The 21,528-nt window shown below is 48.1% G+C and overlaps 1 protein-coding gene across 1 annotated transcript in view; it reads right to left on the bottom strand.

Moving 5' to 3' along the window:
* LOC115152207 (homeodomain-interacting protein kinase 2) overlaps window positions 1-21,528 on the bottom strand; it is a gene marked incomplete in the record, with an annotated part of 101,251 nt that overhangs the window by 31,352 nt on the left and 48,371 nt on the right. Inside the window, 2 exon segments of the mRNA XM_029696811.1 lie at window positions 366-488; window positions 4,152-4,275. Coding sequence (XP_029552671.1) covers window positions 366-488; window positions 4,152-4,275 — 247 coding nt within the window.

The raw sequence follows: 21,528 nt of genomic DNA, 5'->3' as shown, positions 1-21,528 counted from the left end.
CCACCAGAAGCAATTGTTTAATAAAAAATCTGGGTCAAAGGTTCTATAATGAGGGGGGCAGAAAACTGCAGTAGGAAGGGATCAAGCCAATCAGCTCCTGTGGATTTTTTCACATACATTTTTTTGCAAGGCACTTAATACATCATTGACATACTGGGTAGGTCACTTGGTGGGAAAATATAGTTTTACATGATCGACCACTGAAACCCAACTCCTCTTTTGATGTGTATGGAGAGTTTTGATGCAACGACTGGGCAATCGTAATTAGTGTTTTTCAAATGTGTGTGTGTGTGTGTGTGTGTGTGTGTGTGTGTGTGTGTGTGTGTGTGTGTGTGTGTGTGTGTGTGTGTGTAATAGAGGCCTACCTTCAGCCTCCACAGGGGGTAGTTGGCAGAGTCTGTGACTCGGTTGAAGAACCTAGTAGTCTTAGTCCCTGCACTCAGGAGAAACTCCGCAGGCAGCCCCTGTGTCTGAGAGATGTACCGGATCTACAGGAGGACGAGGAGAAAATATCAAATAATACGTCAACTTTTCAAACACAATCAGCCAAACAGCATTCAAATGCAGACATGCAAAATAAGGCTTAATTGGATATTGTTAGTGTTGCCCTTTAAGGCGCACATTTTTTGACTGAAAATGTTAGTCAGTCAGACTTGGAAAATCATTGCTGGCACAAATATTTAGGGTGACAACACTGAAATAATTACATCTGGAAAATATGTTCACTGCAGAGGTAATATGCCCAGAGCCAGATTCACTATAATCCATTACTGATAAAATCACAGTGTGTTATGCCTTAGCTGTGGCACATTTTCACAGCAGGGTCAATCTGGCAAGGTCATATCGTCAGGAAAAACTCTTGGCCCTAGCCATGATTCACGACTTTGGTCGTGCTTTTGCCCACCATGTGACCTACCCAGTAAAAACTCCTGTATGTAACTCTGAGCCGGTGTACTTGTGTCTGGCACCCCGTGTATATAGCCAAATTATTATTACACATGGTGTATTTACTATTACACCTTTTACTTTTCTATTATCACTCTATTTTCTTTCTCTCTGCATTGTTGGGAAGGGCCCGTAAGTAAGCATTTCACTGCTAGTCTACACCTGTTGTTTACAAAGCATGTAACTAATAAAAATGTATATGATTTGTTTAGTTCTGTGAGTGACCGGGATGAGGCCTGAGTGTGTGTGTGTGTGTGTGTGTGTGTGGTTCAAATCAAATGTATTTGTCACATGCTTCGTAAACAACAGGCGTAGACTAACTTACTTGCTTGTGCGTATGTGCGCATGTGTGTGTGTAGGAGTGTCTCGTCTCCTCCTGACGTGTGTGTGTGTGTGTGTATGTAGGAGTGTCTAGTCTCCTCCTAACGTGTGTGTGTGTGTGTGTGTGTGTGTGTGTGTGTGTGTAGGAGTGTCTCGTCTCCTCCTGACGTGTGTGTGTGTGTGTAGGAGTGTCTCGTCTCCTCCTGACGTGTGTGTGTGTGTGTGTGTGTGTATGTAGGAGTGTCTAGTCTCCTCCTAACGTGTGTGTGTGTGTGTGTGTGTGTGTGTGTGTAGGAGTGTCTCGTCTCCTCCTGACGTGTGTGTGTGTGTGTAGGAGTGTCTCGTCTCCTCCTGACGTGTGTGTGTGTGTGTGTGTGTGTATGTAGGAGTGTCTAGTCTCCTCCTAACGTGTGTGTGTGTGTGTGTGTGTGTGTGTGTGTAGGAGTGTCTCGTCTCCTCCTGACGTGTGTGTGTGTGTGTAGGAGTGTCTCGTCTCCTCCTGACATGTGTGTGTGTGTGTAGGAGTGTCTCGTCTCCTCCTGACGTGTGTGTGTGTGTAGGAGTGTCTCGTCTCCTCCTGACGTGTGTGTGTGTGTGTGTGTGTAGGAGTGTCTCGTCTCCTCCTGACGTGTGTGTGTGTGTGTAGGAGTGTCTCGTCTCCTCCTGACATGTGTGTGTGTGTGTGTGTGTGTAGGAGTGTCTCGTCTCCTCCTGACATGTGTGTGTGTGTGTGTGTGTGTAGGAGTGTATCGTCTCCTCCTGACATGTGTGTGTGTGTGTGTGTGTGTGTGTGTGTGTGTGTGTAGGAGTGTCTCGTCTCCTCCTGACATGTGTGTGTGTGTGTGTGTGTGTGTAGGAGTGTCTCGTCTCCTCCTGACGTGTGTGTGTGTGTAGGAGTGTCTCGTCTCCTCCTGACATGTGTGTGTAGGAGTGTCTCGTCTCCTCCTGACGTGTGTGTGTGTGTGTGTGTAGGAGTGTCTCGTCTCTTGCTGACGTGTGTGTGTGTGTGTAGGAGTGTCTCCTCTCCTCCTGACGTGTGTGTGTGTGTAGGAGTGTCTCGTCTCCTGACATGTGTGTGTGTGTGTGTGTAGGAGTGTCTCGTCTCCTCCTGACATGTGTGTGTGTGTGTGTAGGAGTGTCTCGTCTCCTCCTGACGTGTGTGTGTGTGTGTGTAGGAGTGTCTCGTCTCCTCCTGACGTGTGTGTGTGTGTGTGTGTGTGTAGGAGTGTCTCGTCTCTTCCTGACGTGTGTGTGTGTGTGTGTGTAGGAGTGTCTCGTCTCCTCCTGACGTGTGTGTGTGTGTGTGTGTGTGTAGGAGTGTCTCGTCTCTTCCTGACGTGTGTGTGTGTGTGTGTGTGTGTAGGAGTGTCTCGTCTCCTCCTGACATGTGTGTGTGTGTGTGTAGGAGTGTCTCGTCTCCTCCTGACGTGTGTGTGTGTGTGTGTGTAGGAGTGTCTCGTCTCCTCCTGACATGTGTGTGTGTGTGTAGGAGTGTCTCGTCTCCTCCTGACATGTGTGTGTGTGTGTGTGTAGGAGCGTCTCGTCTCCTCCTGACGTGTGTGTGTGTGTGTGTAGGAGTGTCTCGTCTCCTCCTGACATGTGTGTGTGTGTGTGTAGGAGTGTCTCGTCTCCTCCTGACGTGTGTGTGTGTAGGAGTGTCTCGTCTCTTCCTGACGTGTGTGTGTGTGTGTGTAGGAGTGTCTCGTCTCCTGACATGTGTGTGTGTGTGTGTAGGAGTGTCTCGTCTCCTCCTGACGTGTGTGTGTGTGTGTGTGTAGGAGTGTCTCGTCTCCTCCTGACATGTGTGTGTGTGTGTGTAGGAGTGTCTCGTCTCCTCCTGACGTGTGTGTGTGTGTAGGAGTGTCTCGTCTCCTCCTGACATGTGTGTGTGTGTGTAGGAGTGTCTCGTCTCCTCCTGACGTGTGTGTGTGTGTAGGAGTGTCTCGTCTCCTCCTGACATGTGTGTGTAGGAGTGTCTCGTCTCCTCCTGACGTGTGTGTGTGTGTGTGTGTAGGAGTGTCTCGTCTCTTGCTGACGTGTGTGTGTGTGTGTGTAGGAGTGTCTCCTCTCCTCCTGACGTGTGTGTGTGTGTAGGAGTGTCTCGTCTCCTGACATGTGTGTGTGTGTGTGTGTAGGAGTGTCTCGTCTCCTCCTGACATGTGTGTGTGTGTGTAGGAGTGTCTCGTCTCCTCCTGACGTGTGTGTGTGTGTAGGAGTGTCTCGTCTCTTCCTGACGTGTGTGTGTGTGTGTGTGTGTAGGAGTGTCTCGTCTCCTCCTGACATGTGTGTGTGTGTGTGTGTAGGAGTGTCTCCTCTCCTCCTGACAAACAGGCAGCTCCTGATCCCTCTGTTTGTTCCAGCAGATGCCACTGAACCACTTGCACCAATTAGCAGCGCTCTGGTGCTCCAGAGCAACACATCTCTCTGTTCCTCTCATCTCTATCTCTCTATCTCTCTCCCTCTCTCCCTCTCTCTCTCTTTTATGGCTCTATGGGAAAGCCTTGAGCGAGTATTGCTCTGTCTCTCGGAACAAACCAAGCAGTTTGTTTTTCTCCAGTCCTGAAACATATTATCTCATTTGCACAGCTCTGCTACTAAGCATTGGTCCTCCCCCTTCCTCTCTGACTTGTAGTGATATATCAGTCCTCGTCCAGAAGTGGACTAGTGACTCTTCTTATGCCACTTATGTAGAATGCACACCTTGATAGACTGAAATGGTGTTTTGAATTGAGAGCTCTCACATTTCCTGTGTATAGAGGCATTCAGAAACAACTTCTTCTAGCTCTTGTCTTGGAGGCTTTCTCTCGTTTAGGCATCAGTCATTATCTTCCTGGTTGTCACCCCCCCATCCCCCCCCCCCCACGGGGGCAGACCCTCAGACCTACCTGGTCGTACTCGGATGCCCCTGGGTAGAGGGGCCAGCCCAGGAAGAGCTCAGCGATGACACAGCCCAGGGACCACATGTCGATGGCCTCACAGAACGGCAGACCCAGGATGATCTCTGGAGCTCTGAGGACAGAGAGATACAGCATTGTTAGATCCAGGCCAAAGTATTTCTGTAAGGTAAATGTGACAAGGGGGGGGGGGGGGGGGGGGGGTCAGCTGTATGAGCTATGGAATTGACCACACCTTGTCTCTAACCGGGCAAAGACCATGATGAGCTTGAAACCAACACAGCCAAAGGCCCGTTCACTGCCATTGAAGTTCATTTCTGTTTGAGTTGAACATGATCTCTGTGACCATCTGGGAAATTGCATTTAAAAGTCTTTCGTTTTGTATTTAATCCCGTCCCATGTCAAACAAACATTTTGTCGATGTAACACTAGTTTAGTTAAATATCTCATTTGGAAGCAGCAAACAAATGAGTGACATTCACTTTCTTTTCCCACCCTGTATGTGTGTTCAGGGAGAACAGACCAATGTAATGGAGAGAAGAGCTAGACTAGCTAGAAGAGCTCGACTCAGGCACTTCAGTGTTAGGAGCAGCAGATAACCCTACCAAAACATAAGCCAACTAGGCAGCTCTATTAAAAACATCCCCTAAACAAACATTATTTAATTAGACTACAACGCCAGCAGCATTAATTCAACGCTCCGCCCAAGATAAATGAATCAATCAGCCTGTCATTCTCTGATATATTATTTTACACTGATCTCAGACCAGCTTTGTGCCTTTAATACAAACTTCTCGCTTGTTTAGAGGAGCTTTGAAAAAAGTTGGATTCAAGAACTTTGTTTTCTTTGATTGTCCTTCAAATGGCACTGGCAGTCACGCTGTTCATTTCAGTGCTAACTGTGTGGGGAGGGGGGGGGGGCAGAGCTAATTGACTGATAGCCGTGCAGGAGCCAATCGGGATGACTGATCTCGGGAAGTCTGGCCTCTGGGATAAAAGGCGGGGGAGGGGAAGATCATCTGGGGAAGAGGGTGGGTTTTGGTTACGGTGGCCCAATGTGGAATCAATTGTGCCGCCGCGAAAGATAAAATCAACGTAAATATCCACAGAGTTAGAGCAACCCTCGTCCGTCTCCGGGTGCATATTTAGTTGATAACGACAAAGCCCGGTTCCTAGACTCCGGGGCCTTTACGCAACTCAGGGGCCAAGGGGCCACCTCACGAGGGCCACCGATAAATAACTGGGTCTGATTGAACACTGAACAGGAAGAAAAACACTGTCTCGGTTATACGAGTGTAACAACTGACAAACTATTTACAAAATGATACATTTTACAGTGGACCCACCGAGCTCTGTTACATTACACCAGTTAGGTTATAGTGCAGTCCACTGAGCTGAAGTCTCTGATGAGCCTTTAAAATGACTAGGTAGACTGCCTCAGTCTCCAATAAGGGAAACGCACTGTGACTTCAGAGTGAACTAGAGAGTGAACTGGAGACGCTGTCACACACACACACATGCATGCACGTACAAGCACACTCGCGCACGTGCACACACACATACACAAACTAGAGACGCACTGCTTCATCATAAAACGTTATTAGCGATACATTTTAATGGCGCGACAGCAATTCTCTGAGCTTTAGGCTGATCCTGGAACATTTCTGTCCCCAGTTTGCTCTGAGAGCCCCTTGCCGAGTTCCCAGCGTTTCCTGCCTGCGGTGGTCATGACAACGAGGCGAGTGGAGAGGAGCAGAGGAGCGCGGGCTCCAGGCAGCACAGCAGAAGCCTGGGAGAGAGACAGAGACGTAACGCCTGGCCTGGAGCCTGCTGGACAGGCCCGGAGAACAGATCATGTGGAAAAGAGCAGGGCTTTATGGGGCTGGGGGGGAGGGGGGAGTCTTTTGGGGGGGGGCAACGGCTGGGGGAATCGGATCACATTTTCCACATGGGCCTCAGACTCCTCTCCTCTCAGACCCGCCTCCCTTGTCTATGTGTGAAAGAGATGGCAGGTTTAACACTGTGAGAAACAGCTGGGACGCGGCTGTTTCACAGTGGCAGACTTACACAGGGGATATCTCACTATCAAAAGAGAGAAACAAGGCAGTACAAATGAGAGAGAAAGGGAAAGGGCGACCAAGAGAGTAGGGGGAGAGCGAGAGAGAGAAAAGGTAAGACAGGGGAGAGCAAGAAACAGCGAGACAGAGAGCGAGACAGAGAGCAGTAGCCTCTCAAGCGAACATCACATTCACTGGAGAGGGCTCAGTAAACACAAACGGTGGTTACTGGGGTCTCGGGGGGTCAGAGGTGGAACACAGTGTCTGAGAAGGAGGGGCTACATTCCACATACAAAGACACCTTCAACACAATGAGCTGGGCCATCTATCGTGGGTTACCAAAGCACCATTGAGGCGCCTGCTTGGAGAAGATAGCACTGGGCAGGACACCGAGCGCTGAGCGGAGAGAGGGAGCCTGAGCTATGGGCCAGGAACTAGGGTCAGTCAGCACAATACTCCCTCTTCAAACTGCCTGGGGTTTCACTTTAGAGAGGTAGGAGGCTGGGAACTTTACGATGAGGGATGCATAGGATCACACACACGCACGCACACGCACGCACACAGACAAAATAGATTCTATGGTTCTGGCTGACAGGCTGCTTTTCTGCACCCCCTCCAGTATGAAATGCATCCGGCAAATAGCCAAGCTTATGGAAAACTACTTTGTAACTTTCTGCTGCAGAAGATAAGCTGTTATTGCATACACACGGATTTCACACCCCTCCCCCAACGATGTACAGCTTTCGGTTCCCCCCCAGAGAGAGATAGAGGTCTTTGCTCTGTAATTAGCACTGAAATGGGACACACACACACACACACACACACACACACACACACACACACACACACACACACACACACACACACACACACACACACACACACACACACAGAAGCCCTCTATTTGCATGAGTATATCAGCCCCATTAGGTTTTAAAGCAGAGGGGCCATTGCAGCATGCCAGCCAGGCTACTGAAAAAAATACTTTGAACCGCGCCCCAAATTGAGCTGAAATCAGCCGTGGGAGGAAACACATCATCATATTGACCCCTAGACCACACTGGACCACTGGACCACACTGGACCGCACTGGACCGCTGGCCCCCATTGCTCCTACTACTCAGGTCACAGAACCTTCCACTCCCACAAGGTCCTTTCTAGAAGTTACAGCAGCACCCTGCCCTCCCCTGCATATCCAATCTCCACCTTTGGAATACTAGTATCATCTCAGCATGAAATTAATATGACACAACAACCAATCATGGAGAAAATGGTCAAGTCTGTGCTGGCCGCAATGTTGTTATTTTCCATGGTTGACGCTGTGCCACGTTTGATGTCATGGAAGTGTGGATTTTTATAACAGTCGGCTTTGAACCATACTATTTAAATTAGAGAGCAATTAGTCCTGCATCTTTAGCTGTGTGCGTGTCTGTGTGCGTGTGCGTGTGTGTGTGTGTGTGTAGGTGTGTGTGCACGCACCTCCCCAGGCAGGGATCATGTTGAGGACCGTTAACATTGATGATGTCGTGCTTGGATGCGTTCAGGCAGAACCTCCCCGGGCCAGGCCCTTTCCCATGATTCCCCTGCCCTGGTCTCACCAAGGTCCAGCTGCACTCCACCCAACCCAACCCAACGATCGCGCTGACTTAATCAAACCAGTAATGCAAATCTCCTCACTGCTTCCATGGCATGCAAAACACAGCAGGAGCTGCCGATGCAGGCCTCTACACAGGCAAACAAGAAGCACACTCCTCTTCTCCCTCCCTTCCTTCACTCTCAGTACGCAGAAGCAGATACTGGAAGTTGCCTGTCTCCTGTAGCACACGGGGGCCCTGAGAGCTGCAGTCTGAGCCGTCCGTAATAGTTCACAGACGGAGGTGAATAAAGGAGGGTATGGGTGAAACCGTCAAATGGAAAATGGCAGGTAGTCAGGTGTTAACAACTCACCACGTCCTGGTGCTTTATGAGCAGAGCTGCTCTGCATGCAAACCTCAGCTATGCATGCACACACACACACACACACACACACACACACACACACACACACACACACACACACACACACACACACACACACACACACACACACACACACACACACACAAACAGCCACTCAGATTGTGACGTTTGCACCAGAGGGTGGTGTGCCGGGTGCAGTGCAAGGCCTGAGTGGCACTAAAATGCACACTGAAGTCAGTGACCTATATCTCTGTCTTATCAGAGTAGGCTTACTATATTCAGCATTTGTTAACGCATAGCTCCAAGCTCTCTTCTTCTGGAAAGTTCCATCGGCCCCACATGTGCAGCATGTGCACTCCATAAGCAGCGGCACAGAAACCCCATCACTTTGACTTACACCTCCAATGTAACAGCTTTAAACTAGACCTCATCTAACAGCTTTCTCAAAGTGTTGTACAAGTCAACACTACGAGGGGGTGGATTCAGAACACTGACCACGCCTGTGGCAGACTGGTACACTCCTTGCTACAGTACTGCATGTGCACTGTGCCTGATGTAACCACACAGACAGTCACACATAGAAACAGTCAGGCTCTTCCTTGCATTTTAATCCCCGGCCGAATTACCGGCCAGTTCTGCTGTGTTCAGGCTGTGGGCTCGTACAGCAGTGGTCCCTGGTCAGGGAGGGGGAGCGGAAGGGAAGCGAGGGGGGCGAGCACTGTGACGTCCTCCCAGCTAGCCTCTCATTGACGAGGCCAATCCCCTGGGAGCTACAGAGATGGCATACCCCCCCCCAGAAGGTTTCTTCTGCCCCCCTTTAACTAGGGCAGACCAGACGGGCAGGTGTGCAGAAGGGCAGTGCCGCTGCTCTCCTCCCCACCTGTACCCACGCACCGCAGCTGCTACTCCCGGCTCTGCCATCCTGGGCGTTGGGCACGTCAGGATGCTACCATCACCCTGACCTTCCCTCAGCTCGGCTTCACTTCAGTCTCCTGGCAGTCTGGCACATTACCAGTCTGGACCACCGCGTTTACATTCTATTGCAATGAGGTTGAACCATAGACACCATTTGCTGTATATGACATATTTGGCTTGGCATGTGCAGCATTTACACTGGAAAACGTTTCTGTTGCAATAACTCTGAAACATAGACATTATATGTACGATAAATATTACTGTATTCATATACTGTACGTATGACGTCCTTGGTTTGAACTGCTCTTGGTGCAACATTAACTGCTCTTGTATAATGGAGTGAAACTCACAGCCCACTTAACAACTCTGCTGAGTAATAGCCTATTTACTGTGAAGAAAACTGGACTGGTTGAGTTAACTTCATTCAAAGAGCTCGCTGCTTCCTGACGTGATGAAGGGAGGACAGAAAGCTCTTTTGTTATTATGTACAGTATGTTTATGACCTGTCTGCTCTTTTCCCAGCCATAGGGAAGAGATGGGTGGGGTACGGGTGGGGGAGAGGGTAGATGGGAAAATGGGTGAAGGGTTGGGGTCAAAAGTGTGCGGGTGGGCAAGAAAAGAAACATTCCTGTAGTATGAATTACTGTCCAGCTGTATATTACGTTACCATGCAGGAATAATTGTGAAAACGTAATACAAATATATTCATCAACAACAAAAAAACTCTGGTGGTTGACAGGAAAAAGCTCTTGTTGGGGAAGGGAATGGCCTGGTCTGTGGCTTCCCCTATTGCCCTCTCGTCCTCTACAGCCATCACTCCTCTCCCCCTGGCTGGTCTTATGAAAGAAGCCTGGGTCTGGGTCTTTTTCTGCTCTGTGAATGAAGGACTTCACTACCCAGTCCCCAGAGATCCATCTCTATAACTTTACGTATGTCCTCAGCGTTTCAGTGGTGACCGATCAACCTACAACTCTTTGAAGGCCTGTTTGAATACACACAGCGTGAAGGCCACTGACTGAGGGACCGAGTGACAGAGGGATCGCCCAGCCCTATCCTGCACCTGTGGCCCCTCTGGCCCCAAGGCTGGTGGTTTCCTCTGTCAGAGAGGCTGAGACGATGACACACACACACTAAAAAGAACCAGCCCTGCCCAGCTCAGCCATCACGTGAGGGAGAGCAACGGGGCGGAGTTAATGCTGAATGCCTATTGAGGGCTGAATGATAAAAGGCTTTTAAATGTAGTTTCTGGTCCACCCCGAGCCCCCGGGCCCCCGGGCCCCCGAGCCCCCGGGCCCCAGTCAAGGGATGTAACTAGTTGGGTAAGTCAGGACACAGTAAACTTTTACAGAGACCTTGGGAAATAGTGTCCTTTCATTCAGGGTCCAGTTAACATTATTTGTACTCAAGGTCTTGTAAAGAGGGCTCCATCTCTCCACTCAAAAGGCACAAAGAAGTGCTGACGGTTCTGTCACTGTTTCACCTGTTAATACATTCACATAGCTACCGCTGAGTATCCCCAGGACTGGGGGGAGGGAGAGAGGGAAGGAGAGAGAGAGAGAGGGAAGGAGGGAGGGAGGGAAGGAGGGAGGGAGGGAAGGAGGGAGAGAGGGAAGGAGGGAGGGAGGGAAGGAGGGAGAGAGGGAAGGAGGGAGAGAGGGAGGGAGAGAGAGAGGGAAGGAGGGAGGGAGAGAGGGAAGGAGATTGGCAGAGGCGAGACAAAAATGAATAAAGGTGCTTTAGTCTTCTGGTAGAATAACCTGTGATTCTATAGGAAAACATACTTGAGTAAAATCACGATATGTTCCACTTTAGGTAAACATTAGATGTAAAGGACAGACAGAAATAACAGGAACATAAGCCATCCTAGAGCTAGTCAGGCATTAAGGACAGCGCAGCACTCGTCTTGTTCCCAAAGCTTTTTCTGTGCCATTTTAAAAGCCCATACAATATTAACTGGGACAAGTGCCCCCGCCCCCCATGCTGGCACAGGGTGCCATGATCAATATTTGAAGAGTTTATTTCCAAAACACTATATCCACAAATCTTTCACATTTGTGTTTCCTCATCAGAAATGATTGCTTCTGGCTACCTTCATGTGTGTGTAAAATATTACTGTTCTCAGATGTTTTATTCATAGATTTTAGATGTGTTTGAATTTTTTATTTTTTTGCAAAACGCTGTAAATCCATTGTTTAGCTGGAATGGAATGTTCATATTCTGTATATTTGACTGTGATATGTGGTTGTCTCACCTAGCAATCTTAAAATGGGGCGGCAGGTATCCCAGTGGTTAGAGTGTTGGGCCAGTAACCAAAAGGTTGCATGATTGAATCCCCGAGCTGACGAGGTAAAAATCTGTCGTTCTGCCCCTGAACAAGGCAGTTAACCCACTGTTCCCTGGTAGGCTGTCATTGTAAATAAGAATTTGTTCTAAACTGACTTGTCTAGTTAAATAAAGGTAAAAAAAGATAAATCCACGTTCTGGATGTAAGAGCATCCGTCAAATGTAAATGTTTTACATACAGATCTCATATTATCATTTCAAAACATTTCAGTGAAACAGCGACAACAGATTCAATATCTATTGTACTCTTATCAATAGTAATGTTCCTTGCAGTTGTCTGCTATAGAACTAATTTCTCTAGTTGGATTGGTCCATAGACAAGACAGCCATTCCATTAACCTATTCCAGTGTGTGTGTGTGTGTGTGTGTGTGTGTGTGTGTGTGTGTGTGAGTGAGTGAGTGAGTGAGTGAGTGAGTGAGTGAGTGAGTGAGTGACAGAGAGAGTGGCTGCCGCTGCAGCCCCGGTAATTACCTATTTTACTGTCATTATTTGTGCTCTCCAGACAGACGGACGGACGGACGGACGGACAGACAGACAGACGTGCTGGATAAGAGCCAGAGAGCCTGACTGAGCAGTCTAAGCTCATGGCATGATACCCCGAGTCTGACTACCTGCTCTTGTCCCCCTTCAAATGGTCACCACGGCATCTGCCTGACCCGTGGCGCAGCACTACAGCGAGCCACAGCCCTCCACTCTCTCCACTCTCAAGGAGTCCCTGGCCCTGCCGAAAATATGTGAGTCACGACAAGAACTCTCCACCAGGAGGAGCGGTGTGGCAGGTGGTGTCTGTCTCACCCAATCAGCCGGCCAACCAGCCAGCCGGAGACTGTCTGTCTGGTCAGTCAGAGAGCAGAGCAGAAGGCCTGTTTAAACCTCAGAGCCCCGATCACTCCGGGATAATTAGACGGTGTGAGGGATTTTATCAGCAGCTAGAGCTTAACCCTCATCTCTGAGTCTGGTAGAAATGTCTGGTATAAAGGGAATCATGCATTGCACATACACAATAAAGACCGGAGCCCAGCAGCACATACAGGAAGTGCTCACCGCTCAGAGACCTCATCAGTGCACACACAGTGTGGAGATTTATAGTGCCTCGGACACAAAGAAGAGACTGAGAGGAAACATTAGCAGTGCTGCAGGGGCCACAGTAGAGCGTCATTCATATTGGATATTTAGTAAAACGCCCAACTCCCCAAAACGCCATTTGAAATGAGATGCCTGTGAACGCTGGGATGGGATGGAGCCCTGGGAAGACGTGCCATGGTGTGCATGCAGTCGTAATGGTTCAATTTTCAAGTCTGTATTCTTCAAGCTCTCATCAACTTCCCCTTATTAAGTGATTTCTTTCCACTGCACAGTGACAAAGAGCAGGGGGAGACATTTGCAAACACACAGGCTGATAAATCTCTCCCCTCCATCTTTCTACCTCCTTCTGAATCCTCCTCTCAATTAAATTCAAAGGCGGCTTTATTGGCAAGGGAAACATATCTTTACATTGCCAAAACAAGTGAAATTAAGAATAAACAAAAGTGAGAAGAAACAACATCAACAAAAAAACATTTAAAAAAATGTATTGCTCTCCCCCTCACTCCCTCCCTCCACCTTCCCCTGCCTAATTAAATTCTGGGTTACATGCATTCTCTGTGCCTGAGGTGCCGCTCCCTCCCTCGCAACAAGCAGCAAGGACCGGAGGGAGCTGTAACCAAACCTAACCAGTAACCATGGGCCTCCAGTACAGTACAGTACAGTACAGTACAGTACAGTACAGTACGCAGGCAGGCACAGAGGGGCTCTACATATGATATGTCCCCCTGTCTGTCTATCTGTCTGGCTGCCTGTCCGCCTGCCTGTCTGTCCGCCTGACTGTCTGTCTGTGTATCTGCCTGTCCGCCTGCCTGCCTGTCCGCCTGACTGTCCGCCTGTGTATCTGCCTGTCCGCCTGCCTGCCTGCCTGCCTGCCTGCCTGCCTGTCTGTCTGTCTGTCTGTCTGTCTGTCTGTCTGTCTGTCTGTCTGTCTGTCTGTCTGTCTGTCTGTCTGTCTGTCTGTCTGTGTGTCTGTCTGTGTGTCTGTCTGTGTGTCTGTCTGTGTATCTGCCTGTCCGTCTGTCTGTCTGTCTGTGTATCTGCCTGTCCGTCTGTCTGTCTGTCTGTAGATCTGTCCCTGGAGTGCAGCTGTGTGCCAGTTGATTAGACAGTGGGATGAGATGAGCCTCCCCCTGACAGACATACATATAGCCTTACATAGCCACTCTCATCTACAGTATCTCTCTCTCTCTCTCTCTCTCTCTCTCTCTCTCTCTGTCTCTCTCTCTCTCTATATGGCATGCCGTCAGACAGCTAAACGCCATTAGCCACACTGCATTCTTCCCTGAGAGGAATTAGAAATGTCATCACGTACAGAAACAAAAGCAGGATTATCAACGTTTAGAGAGGAATTGGACAAATGAATCATTCCCACTCATTCCCTCATCCATCCTCCGTTTCATATCAGAGAGGAGACTGGGAGGCCGTGTAGTAAGGGGTGTTGGGCAAGGTCCTTGGCCAAAGTGCCAGGGCCAGTAGTGTGGCTTCTGATTTACCATGCTCATTTAAAAAATGGAGAGGTGTGACACTGCAACATAATGCAGCCAACTACTGTACCGCTATCACAAGCCACATGGATACATCTGATGCATCCTTATACAGATGTAGGATCTTCATTTGATCACTCTTTTGTTGGTCAGAATTTTCCTGCACTACAGGAAATACAAACTTGTAATGTATTTGAGGTTTAAAAGGGATTTAAAGTTGATAATGTTCCCACTTTATAATGTCAGACTTGATTTGCTCTAACAAAAAAATATATATTTTCCTGCTGTAGCAAACTGACTGGCTCGAATTAAGATCCTACATCTGTAGTTCATCGCTCACATGCTTTCAATAAGATATTGCTGTTTTGTCAATCACTGACTGAAATAGAAATGACAATATTCACTACTCAGCACCTCTGTTGTCAGGCACCAGCAAATGTAATGCATTTTTGCTTCAAACATATTCATAAAATTCCCCCCTGAGATTCTGAACCAAGATAAATAAAGTCAAAACCAGTTCCCTGACGTCTCATTTGAATGTACAGAGAACACACACACACACACACTCCTAATTATTACTATCCTGTTCCCGCTGCGTTGCCACGTTGCCTCGGTTGTTTGTTCACTGCAGTCCCTGAATAGTGAGGGATTTCTCCAATAACAATCACTCACAATGACAGGTCATTCATTTACCCAGCCAGCGGTGCCCTGCAGTCATTTGTAAGTATAGTTATTGTTAATCACCTCTCAATGACAATGTTCTTCTATAGTGATAACCCCCCCCATCTTCTACACAACATGCCTGTCATTAAAGAATGTTGTTTCATCTGCTATTCTTTGTCCTCCCAGTGAAACACAATTATGGCTGGGTACAAATCAATACAATATGATCCATTTATGTTCCTTGAAGACTCAATTAGAATGGACATAATGATGTTGTCCTCTCGCTGGCCTGATTCAAAAGGAATTCTGTGGGAACGGGGGGCAGACAGACAACAGCATGATGAACGCGGTCGTTGGGAGGAAGCTAAAACAGATTCCGCAAACCATTTTCCGTCGGCCGTGTTGCACTGTGTTCAGTTAAGTTAAGAGTGTAGCCGAAGCACAGAAGGTCACATGTAGGTAGATAGAGGCACATTATCTTGATCAGGCGTCGCCTCCTCTGTCGGCGTGTCAAATGACAAAGGGAGGAGAAATGAATGTAAGATATCTTTTAGCTGGTTTGTTTGTGAGGGGGGGCTTGTTGGATTGGAGGAGGCAGAGACAGGCTGGAAATTGGCCAGAAGGTCCCCTGGTTGTGATCCAGAGTTTATCCTGACCACATGACCTGACCAGGAAAAATACTCCTACACTATAAGAGTTTTTCCTATAGTCGGGTCAACCCTAGTGAACGCACAGCGCGGATACTGCTTACACTGTTACAGTCTGCTGGAGCTAGGCTAATCACGCTGCCATTAAACATGACATGCCTTCTTTTCCCTAGAAACACAAAAGTGGTAGGCGGCCAGCAGAAAGGTCATGTTTACGAGCCAAATGACAACGTATAAAAAGAAGTGACGGCACATATAAGGAAGTGACGGCGTATATAAAGAGGTGAGGGCGTAGATAAAGAGGTGACGGCGTATATAAAGAGGTGAGGGCGTAGATAAAGAGGTGAGGGCGTATATAAAGAGGTGAGGGCGTAGATAAAGAGGTGACGGCGTATATAAAGAGGTGAGGGCGTAGATAAAGAAGTGACGGCGTATATAAAGAAGTGACGGCACATATAAGGAAGTGACGGCGTAGATAAAGAGGTGAGGGCGTAGATAAAGAGGTGAGGGCGTAGATAAAGAGGTGAGGGCGTAGATAAAGAGGTGAGGGCGTATATAAAGAGGTGAGGGCGTATATAAAGAGGTGAGGGCGTATATAAAGAGGTGAGGGCGTAGATAAAGAGGTGAGGGCGTAGATAAAGAGGTGAGGGCGTATATAAAGAGGTGAGGGCGTAGATAAAGAGGTGACGGCGTATATAAAGAGGTGAGGGCGTAGATAAAGAAGTGACGGCGTATATAAAGAAGTGACGGCACATATAAGGAAGTGACGGCGTAGATAAAGAGGTGAGGGCGTAGATAAAGAGGTGAGGGCGTAGATAAAGAGGTGAGGGCGTAGATAAAGAGGTGAGGGCGTATATAAAGAGGTGAGGGCGTATATAAAGAGGTGAGGGCGTATATAAAGAGGTGAGGGCGTAGATAAAGAAGTGACGGCGTAGATAAAGAGGTGAGGGCGTAGATAAAGAGGTGAGGGCGTATATAAAGAGGTGAGGGCGTAGATAAAGAAGTGACGGCGTAGATAAAGAAGTGACGGCGTATATAAAGAGGTGACGGCGTAGATAAAGAGGTGAGGGCGTAGATAAAGAGGTGACGGCGTAGATAAAGAGGTGAGGGCGTAGATAAAGAGGTGAGGGCGTAGATAAAGAGGTGAGGGCGTAGATAAAGAAGTGACGGCGTATATAAAGAGGTGAGGGCGTAGATAAAGAGGTGAGGGCGTATATAAAGAGGTGAGGGCGTATATAAAGAAGTGAGGGCGTATATAAAGAAGTGAGGGCGTAGATAAAGAGGTGAGGGCGTAGATAAAGAGGTGAGGGCGTAGATAAAGAAGTGACGGCGTAGATAAAGAAGTGACGGAGTAGATAAAGAGGTGAGGGCGTAGATAAAGAGGTGAGGGCGTAGATAAAGAAGTGACGGCGTAGATAAAGAAGTGACGGAGTAGATAAAGAGGTGAGGGCGTAGATAAAGAGGTGACGGCGTAGATAAAGAGGTGAGGGCGTAGATAAAGAAGTGAGGGCGTAGATAAAGAAGTGACGGCGTATATAAAGAGGTGAGGGCGTAGATAAAGAGGTGACGGCGTAGATAAAGAGGTGAGGGCGTATATAAAGAGGTGAGGGCGTAGATAAAGAGGTGACGGCGTAGATAAAGAAGTGACGGCGTATATAAAGAGGTGACGGCGTAGATAAAGAGGTGAGGGCGTAGATAAAGAGGTGAGGGCGTAGATAAAGAGGTGAGGGCGTAGATAAAGAAGTGACGGCGTATATAAAGAGGTGAGGGCGTAGATAAAGAGGTGAGGGCGTATATAAAGAGGTGAGGGCGTAGATAAAGAGGTGAGGGCGTAGATAAAGAAGTGACGGCGTATATAAAGAGGTGAGGGCGTATATAAAGAAGTGACGGCGTATATAAAGAGGTGACGGCGTATATAAAGAGGTGAGGGCGTAGATAAAGAGGTGACGGCGTATATAAAGAGGTGAGGGCGTAGATAAAGAGGTGAGGGCGTAGATAAAGAGGTGACGGCGTATATAAAGAGGTGAGGGCGTAGATAAAGAAGCACCACCTGAGATTAGAGAACTCTGCCCTTGAGAGCTTAATGACAGAGTCCATTGTTTGGCTTTGATGACTACCACAGGGTTGTGTGTGTGTGTGTGTGTGTGTGTGTGTGTGTGTGTGTGTGTGTGTGTGCGTGTGCGTGCGATGAAGTGCTCTGAAGCAATCTGAGTTACGACTGCACGCAGAAATGTGTTGCCGTGACAGCTCTTTGACCGATGGTTACCTCCTAAACAGGTGTCGTCCCTCTCAGAGCGTATCTTGCACCGAAGGGGAGATCAACCAACCGACTCCTCTGAATGTGCACATAACAAAAGCATACAGGGTAAGGGCTCTGGGTTTCTAAAAACATTTCCTTTAGTTAGCGGATGCTGAAGCAACAACACACATGTCCCACTGGGCACATACTGGTTGACTCAACGTTGTTCCCACATAATGTTAATGAAATTACGTTGAACCTACGTGGAATAGACGTTGAATTGACGTCTGTGCCCAGCGGGGTGCAAGCTGAGCAGCGGTGGCAGTTCTGACACAACCACCTGTGAACATCAAACCAGTATTGAACAAGACACCTCCCAGACATCAAGTAGACTTTACTACAGACTATACTGTGTAGACTGTATACAGTTGAGCTCTCTCTCTCTCGCTCTCTCTCTCACTCACTCTCTCTCTCTGTCCATCTCTCCTGCCCTGGGATAGGGTGAGATGCCAGGGTCACAGATGTGCCCTACACACACCCCCACTCCCACCCCCACACACTGCTCTCAGAGTACACTCAAGTCCTGCAGTTCTTACAGCTGCCAGCCCCAGGCGTCTCCCGCCCCAAACCCCAGACCCAGATCAGCCGCATTCCTGGCCCCCCGGACCCCCAGGGACTCCTCCACAGCTGGGCACTGAGTACAGCCACTGACTCCATCTCCCTCTCCCATTTGTTCATGCTTCACTTCCATGACTTAAATAGACATGACTGAGGCCAACGGGTGCATAATCACTGGAAAAGGCTTCTTTTTAAGAGTTTTCCTGGGATAATGTGGAGCTTTTACTAACGATGACGTTCCCAGGTTTGACAATACATCATGAGGGCCATGGTAACAGAAGTACATTCACATACAAAGAACTGAGTACATCACTGGCTCATATCAACAGAAACTGAAGAGTGACTGTATGATTGCAACTGGCAATGACTAATATACTGTATGTCCAACAGCCGTCCAGCCTGCTTGATACAACTTGAGGTGTCCAACCCAGAAACGTGACCAACTCCAGCAAGACACTGACAGCTCCTCCAAGTGAGCAAATACCAGTCAGAGGAGCCCCCCAAATACCAGTCAGAGGAGCCCCCAAATACCAGTCAGAGGAGCCCCCAAATACCAGTCAGAGGAGCCCCCAAATACCAGTCAGAGGAGCCCCCAAATACCAGTCAGAGGAGCCCCCCAAATACCAGTCAGAGGAGACCCCAAATACCAGTCAGAGGAGCCCCCAAATACCAGTCAGAGGAGCCCCCAAATACCAGTCAGAGGAGCCCCAAAATACCAGTCAGAGGAGCCCCAAATACCAGTCAGAGGAGCCCCCAAATACCAGTCAGAGGAGCCCCCCAAATACCAGTCAGAGGAGCCCCCCAAATACCAGTCAGAGGAGCCCCCAAATACCAGTCAGAGGAGCCCCCCAAATACCAGTCAGAGGAGCCCCCCAAATACCAGTCAGAGGAGCCCCTAAATACCAGTCAGAGGAGCCCCTAAATACCAATCAGAGGAGCCCCCCAAATACCAGTCAGAGGAGCCCCTAAATACCAGTCAGAGGAGCCCCCCAAATACCAGTCAGAGGAGCCCCCCCAAATACCAGTCAGAGGAGCCCCCTAAATACCAGTCAGAGGAGCCCCCCAAATACCAGTCAGAGGAGCCCCCCAAATACCAGTCAGAGGAGCCCCCCAAATACCAGTCAGAGGAGCCCCCCAAATACCACAGTCAGAGGAGCCCCCCAAATACCAGTCAGAGGATCCCCCCAAATACCAGTCAGAGGAGCCCCCCAAATACCAGTCAGAGGAGCCCCCAAATACCAGTCAGAGGAGCCCCCCAAATACCAGTCAGAGGAGCCCCAAAAATACTCCAGCCATCACCCCCTTTTCTAATTGTGCTGCTTCAACATGCTATCATTTGCTCAGCTGTCAAATCAGGAGTGACCGACTGACCGCGTGCATCGCTTTGAGGACTGAGACTGATGGCCTCCTCTGGCCTCCCAGATTAAATAACATGATCTCAGAGACCTACTTCCCCTGCAGGCAAGCTTCACATAGCAACAGATTTATCACGCCCACATGCATGTACACACACACACACACATACACTAACGTGCACACAGGCACGTGCGGTTCAGGGTTTCCGTTAGGAAAATGTGGAGCCAGACAACGTGAGCGGCAAGATTTTAATTAACCGAACATTTGAGAAATTTAGCGAACATCCATATGCATTGGGTGTGCAACGCATTAGGCCGACCACCCATGGTGCTCAAAATCACATTTACATTATTGTAATTCATCTTAACAGACTAGAAATGAGCCTGTAAAGTTGTAATACCAACATGACAGGTTTTATTGAAAATCAAAACATTGCCTGTTGCGGGTTGGTATAATTTGTGGAACGTTCCAACAGGAATCTGTTCCAAAAACTTCGTAAAGTACAAGGATGCCAACAAACAATTTGTATGAACATTTTAATGAATAAATAACAAAACACAGCTGTTTTCAAATACAATCTAGGCCTGAACATTTGAATTGGGCCTACTAAATAACAAAACACAGCTGTTTTCAAATACAATCTAGGCCTGAACATTTGAATTGGGCCTACTAAATAACAAAACACAGCTGTTTTCAAATACAATCTAGGCCTGAACATTTGAATTGGGTCTACTAAATAACAAAACACAGCTGTTTTCAAATACAATCTAGGCCTGAACATTTGAATTGGGCCTACTAAACAAAACACAGCTGTTTTCAAATACAATCTAGGCCTGAACATTTGAATTGGGCCTACTAAATAACAAAACACAGCTGCCTACACGGCAGCCTACGAACACCAGGCCCGGCCCGGCCCACTCCCGCTGCGATTCATCACCACAGCAGTGGAAAGAAGCCACTCTAGACGGCCACAAAATGATGAAATGATAAACCTGATGTTGGACAATCAAACTCAATATGTAAATAAACTCAATTAGTTAAGGCTGGTTCGTTGAGAGAAAGCTTCTTTTACAAAGCCCCTGTGAAACGAGGACTCTGCGCCACGCATTCATGAAAGCTACTTGTTTCCAAAGCTCACACTACATCTGCATCTTTTTACAGTTCTACTGGGTGATGTTAGTAAATGTTATGCTTGTTGTCATCTGAAGATAATGGAGTGGTCACTCATGTCATGTGTGATATGCGTGGCTTATTGATAAACTACTCTGTTTCCTACTATAGGCAGTTGGGTGTCTAGTGACATTGTAACGTTGCCAACGTGTGTTGGCAACGATGTTTAGTTACGCTACTGAATAAGCTCAACTGAAATGCACCAACTGTGCATGATAGCCTACGCATAATTACCCTACTCTAGTATATCAATCCATTCCACATAAGTATACTATTCCTGACATAGGGGAGGCAGATGGTGATCAGGCCTAGGCCGGCAGCAGAACTGCTACGACCCAGCCTGGCAAACACAATCATTTGCCTCTAATTTAGTTGCATTTGCGGCGGACCTTGACCTGCTTAAAGTGAGCCGCTGCTGTTGGGAAGTCAAAAACTGTCCACCTCCTTGGAGCAGCTTGATGCACATCAGCCTCGTTTTGTAGTCGTCTTTCCTCTGTTTTGGAGAAAGATTCCCCCTCTCGGCGGGCACACTGGAAACGGGGATAATCAACACAATATTCGCCAATTTCTCCCAGTCGGGGTACACTTAGCTGAAGTCCCTTATGACAGACAACCTTGCATCTTTTGTGTGAGTAAAGATAGAAACACACTTAATTTCCCAGCAGCTTGAGGATTTATTAGCCTACGAAGTGTATTTGCCTTTGAAGTTGGAGCACATCCTGGTATTTCCATCGATGAATAAAAAGCATTATATTGCAATGGATATTTTTTCTTCTCCCGGACAATTTGGCCGGCAACAATTTTATTTATGGGCTTTAAAAAAAAGCCTAA

The sequence above is a fragment of the Salmo trutta genome, chromosome 17 (assembly GCF_901001165.1).
Source record: "Salmo trutta chromosome 17, fSalTru1.1, whole genome shotgun sequence".
In the NCBI taxonomy this organism is placed as follows: domain Eukaryota; kingdom Metazoa; phylum Chordata; class Actinopteri; order Salmoniformes; family Salmonidae; genus Salmo; species Salmo trutta.
This window is presented reverse-complemented; position numbering and strand designations above follow the sequence as displayed.